Raw genomic sequence first — 4,742 nt, 5'->3', positions numbered from 1 at the left:
GTAGTTTTTGAACCAAAAAATTGAATTAGTTGCCAATATTTGAATATCGGAAGCTTTCACCAAAGAATCCAGACTTCTGTTTTCTCCTTGGGGGAAAAATGGGAAGACATCCCTCCAGAGGGCCCATATTCACACATGACGACAACTGGCAGTATTTGAGAATCAGTTGCCTCTGCTTGTGCAAGCGATATGCTTTGCAATTGGCCGGGGTCCTAGAGCCAACTTATATCCTGTGGTTATCTTCACTTTCTGGCCTCTGTAGTCTTTTAAATTGTCTGCCCTGTTTTGAGCCTTCATAAAATAGAGAAAAGCTTTAGAAGTGAGGTGGTGATGGATGGGTAGCTCATCCACTCAAGTCAGACTAGGAATTGCCCTACACGACTGCACTGGACACATGGCTTCAGATAAAGACTAGAACAGTTGCTGAGTTTAGGGCCACGTCTTCCCTAAAGCCTCATTCCATTCATCTCCCTGTGCCATGTGTTGTCCCCTTCTCCAACCCCTTCCTCAGATGTGATCTTCCTTGACTGAACTTCCCAAGCCCCTTTGTCTGTACTCCTCTTGAGACACCTATTTATTTTCACTATGTATTATGGTTAATTTGTGTACTTGCCCCTTTCCTCTCTTTCACTAAAAGCCCCATAAGGTTTAGGACCATGTATTTATATGTCTGTCTTTTTAATGTTTGTTTTTTGTTTACTTTTGGTCCTTCATGGTACCTTGAAGTGGTAGCTTGCACAGGGAAGTTTTCTTTGTTTGTTTCAACACATACTTTCTAAGTGCTCTTATGCCAGGCATTGTGCTGGGCAGTAGGACCAAGAGATGCCAACACTGCCTTTAAGGTCTTACAGAATCCTGGGAGAAAGGACCGCACTTTCTTTCTTCCTTCCTTCCTTCCTTCCTTCCTTCCTTCCTTCCTTCCTTCTTTCCTTCCTTCCTTCCTTCTTCCCTCCTTCCCTCCCTCCCATCCTTCCTTCAAACAACAAATTATGTTGAATGCTTACTATGGGCCAGACACTGCACTAACTGTTGGGAAGAAAAGCAGACAAGATCCTTGCCTCATGGAGCTCACAGACTAGTGAGGGCACAGAGGCTCACCTGCCTATAACTCAAGAACCTGGCTTAGCCTGGGAGTCAGGCCTGGGAGACAAGGGAAGACCCGAGCTGATTTGAATGAGGAGAAGAGGCTAACCAGATGAGTTTCCAGCAGTGCCAGCCTCCCCACAAGAACATGTCCCTCTCAGAGGGCCTCCTTCACCTATCTCCAGAAGAGGAGAAGAGGAAACACAGGAAGAAGCGCCTGGTGCACAGCCCCAACTCCTACTCCATGGACGGGAAGTGCCCAGGATGCTACAAAATCACCACCATCTTTAGCCAGGCACAAACACTAGTTTTGTGTGTTGGCTGCTCCATTTTCCTTGGCCAGCCTACAGGAGGAAAAGCAAGGCTCACAGAAGGATGCTCCTTCAGACGGAAGCAGCACTAAAAGCACCTTGACTCAAGATGAGTGGGAAACTATCCCAATAAACACATTTTGGATTTAAAAAAAAAAGACAGAGAGAGAGAGAGAGAGAGAGAGAGAGAGAGAGAGAGAGAGAGAGAGAGAGAAGCTAAGCAGATGAAGTGGGGAGGTGGAAAGGAATATTTGTTCCATGTCCATGCAGAAGAGTTAGCTTATAAGAGTTGGTTATGGTAAGCAGGAGGCTGTCAGACGAGGGAGCAGAGTCAGTGTGTCTGGAATCTAGAGGGTTGGGCACAGGAGAGTGGGAGGTGAAGCTAGAGATATAGGTAAGGGCCAGACCCCAAAAAGCAACAAGTACAATCAAGTGTTTAGGTGCTAACATAAAGGTGCATGCAATTGAGGTACTCAGTTGTTGATTGAATTAATGCACAGGTAAGGGAATATATAGATGACTATTCTAGAAACTTAGCATCTAATAGAGGAGATAGGATGTCAGATAGACAGGTTGCTGTTGTTGTTTAATCAGTAGGGGGCAGAATGGATGTTGAACATTTCAGAGACCTAGAAATTCTGCATTAGCTACAATGAGAAGAATCCTGTGAGCCTAGAGATTTATTAAAGATGGATGGCTCTTTGCCCTCACACCTGACTGGAAAAGAAATGGCCTTCCCCAGGCTTCCATAGTCCCTGAAAAGAGGAGGATTGTTGCCTGCGGAGGATTAGCTGAAATAGGTCCATAATGAGCCAGCCCTAAGTCATTGACAGCACTTGGCATTTAACTGTAAGGAGCAGGTCTTATTTCCTAAGCTCTTGCCTTGCTAGTGTACCTCAAGGCTTCTCAGGCGAACAATCCTAATAAGTAGATTTTTTTTTTCCTCCTTCTACCGCACTGAGGCTGCCTGAAAGCTTCCTGCCCCTGAGTTGATATTCTAGGCCATGCCAGTGGCAGAACTTTCTCAGGCACACAATTGAAATCTAAAGCATCCTTGGGGAAAGCTCCCCTTTGACCCAATGCTACTCTTTAGACCGGAGGAACTTTTTTTCTCAAGGGGTTTATTATAACTGATTCCTGAAAATTATAGCCAAGTGTAAGACCCTGCCAGCCTGTGGCTGGTTTGTGTGTTTGTTTGTTCTGTTGTTGTTAATTTATCACGTATTAAGAAAAGGAGCCTCCTGTCGCCCTGGGCTTAGTACCACCACCTCTGTCCTTTTGCTCACTCTGTACTTTCATAAGGAATGTCCTCCCTCCTTCCAAGGGCTGTGTCTTCCATAAAGTCTTCCCCAGTAGTGCCAGACCACATAATGCATCTCCTTCCCGACTTGCTCACAACTCTTACCAACTACTCGTACATATTGGTATTTGATTATATTATTTATTCATGCACTTTCTTATGTGTATGTGTCTTGGGTCTTCAACAAGGTTACAACCTGGCAGTAGGCCAATAAGTATTTGCTGAATGTATTAATGGCATATAAAACTCAAGGACCAGGACTGCGTTATACCCTTCTTTGCTCGCCCCTACTATACTGAGTCTGTTGATGGGATCATAAGAAATATTCAGTAAATATTTTTGAAGCAAATTAAATAATAGAATTTAGATTGGAAGGTAATATATCACAGTGATTAAGAGCATAGGATACTATGGGGTGCATGGGTGGCTCAGTCAGTTGAGCGTCCAACTTTGGCTCAGGTCATGATCTCGCAGTCTGTGAGTTCAAGCCCCACATAGGGCTTCTGTGCTGACAGCTCAGAGCCTGGAGCCTGCTTCATATTCTGTGTCTCCTTCTCTTTCTGCCCCTCTCCCACTCATGCTCTCTCTCTCGCGCTCTCAAAAATAAATAAACTTAAAAAAAAAAAGCATAGAATACTGAATCACATAGCTCTGAGCTATCAGCTAAGGACTTGGATGAGTTCAGTGATTTCTTCAAGCCTCAATTTCCTTATATGTAAAATGAGGATTGTAGCAGTGTCTACTTAAAAAGGTATCACTGGTTGGGCGCCTGCGTGGCTCAATCAGTTAAGCATCTGGCTCTTGATTTTGGCTCAGGTCATGATCTCATGGGTTGTGGGATTGAGACCCGCATCAGGTTCTGTGCTGATAGTGTGCAGCTTGCTTGGTATTCTCTCACTTCCTCTCTCTGCCCCTCCCCGATTCATGCTCCCTCTCTCTCTAAACAAGATTTAAAAAAACTAAAAAAAAAAAAAAAAAAAAAAAAAAAAGAAAAAGAAATCATTGGAGATTGAATATGATAATGCATACAAACAAGACTAACCTGAGGCTAAAATGAGCCTCAAAGTGGGCTGAGAACAATTTAACTGCACAGGGGTGTTGAGGGTTTGACTGGAGCTTTGAGATTGAAAAGGGAAGCAAAGAATTGGACTGCTTTGTTGGAGCTTAGCATCGACCTCAAAATGCAAGGCTTCCAGGGAACGTTCTAAGTTGAGTGACCCATAAAATAGTGTAGGGACACCAGAAAGTAACCAAGCAAAATGGAGCAGACTGGTGTTTCCAAATTCACACCCCCCATACCATGCCAAGGCAGTTATTTCCTTCTCATTCCTTTTCCACCCTCAGACAGAAAAGTTTGATGGCATTTTCATTTATAAGTTTGGTGGTCCTTGTTCAGCTGCACTTGAACTCTTGCTAATCTCCTTTTCTGCGGGGGAGAGGCTTCACCTCAGGCTGCAATCTTTTGATAGACCATTGTATATTTTAGCTAGAATTCAGTGTCACTGTTCTGCTACTTATTTTTATGATTATCTTTTAAATTGAGTAATACTGGATTTTCCACTAATAGTAATATAAAGTTCCCTTTCACATTTACTTTTAGGAAAAAAAAGAAAGAGATAATTAAAAATCAAGTAAATATCAGTCTAGGAGGTCCACACTTAAATAAAATAACAGGAAGGAGTTCTAGACCAGTTCTGCTCTTCAGGAGTTATGCAACCTTGGGAATGCACGTCACTTGCCCAAGCCTCCCTTTTTCTGGTCTATAAAGTGAATGAGTTGGACAAGAGAGAATCGCTGTGGTTCTTCTCACTTGTATGTTCAAGCATTTGGTTGGGGGAGGTGCCCAAAAATCCTCCTTGATGGTGGAGGGCTGACTTGGTTTGGAAGAATTTGCTTTGCGGGGAGGGAGGTGGGGATTGGTAAGGCTGAACAGATGCACCATGCCAGGGACACGCGGGGTGTATTTATTCTCTGGCTATATTTATTCATGTGCACCAGCCCCAAGTTTGCCATCTTATTTTAGGACTGAAAATGTTCGTTTCAGACAC

At 43.6% G+C, this 4,742-nt stretch overlaps 1 protein-coding gene across 1 annotated transcript; it reads left to right on the top strand.

Moving 5' to 3' along the window:
• The first annotated feature begins 1,231 nt into the window (after positions 1-1,231).
• Positions 1,232-1,540, top strand: LOC122493033 (40S ribosomal protein S27-like). The gene has a single exon (XM_043596996.1). It carries the CDS (start codon positions 1,232-1,234, stop codon positions 1,484-1,486), a length of 255 nt encoding a protein of 84 aa, XP_043452931.1. The 3' UTR covers positions 1,487-1,540.
• Positions 1,541-4,742: the final 3,202 nt, after the last annotated feature.

Source organism: Prionailurus bengalensis, chromosome A1 (assembly GCF_016509475.1).
Source record: "Prionailurus bengalensis isolate Pbe53 chromosome A1, Fcat_Pben_1.1_paternal_pri, whole genome shotgun sequence".
NCBI classification, from domain to species: Eukaryota; Metazoa; Chordata; class Mammalia; order Carnivora; family Felidae; genus Prionailurus; species Prionailurus bengalensis.
This window is presented reverse-complemented; position numbering and strand designations above follow the sequence as displayed.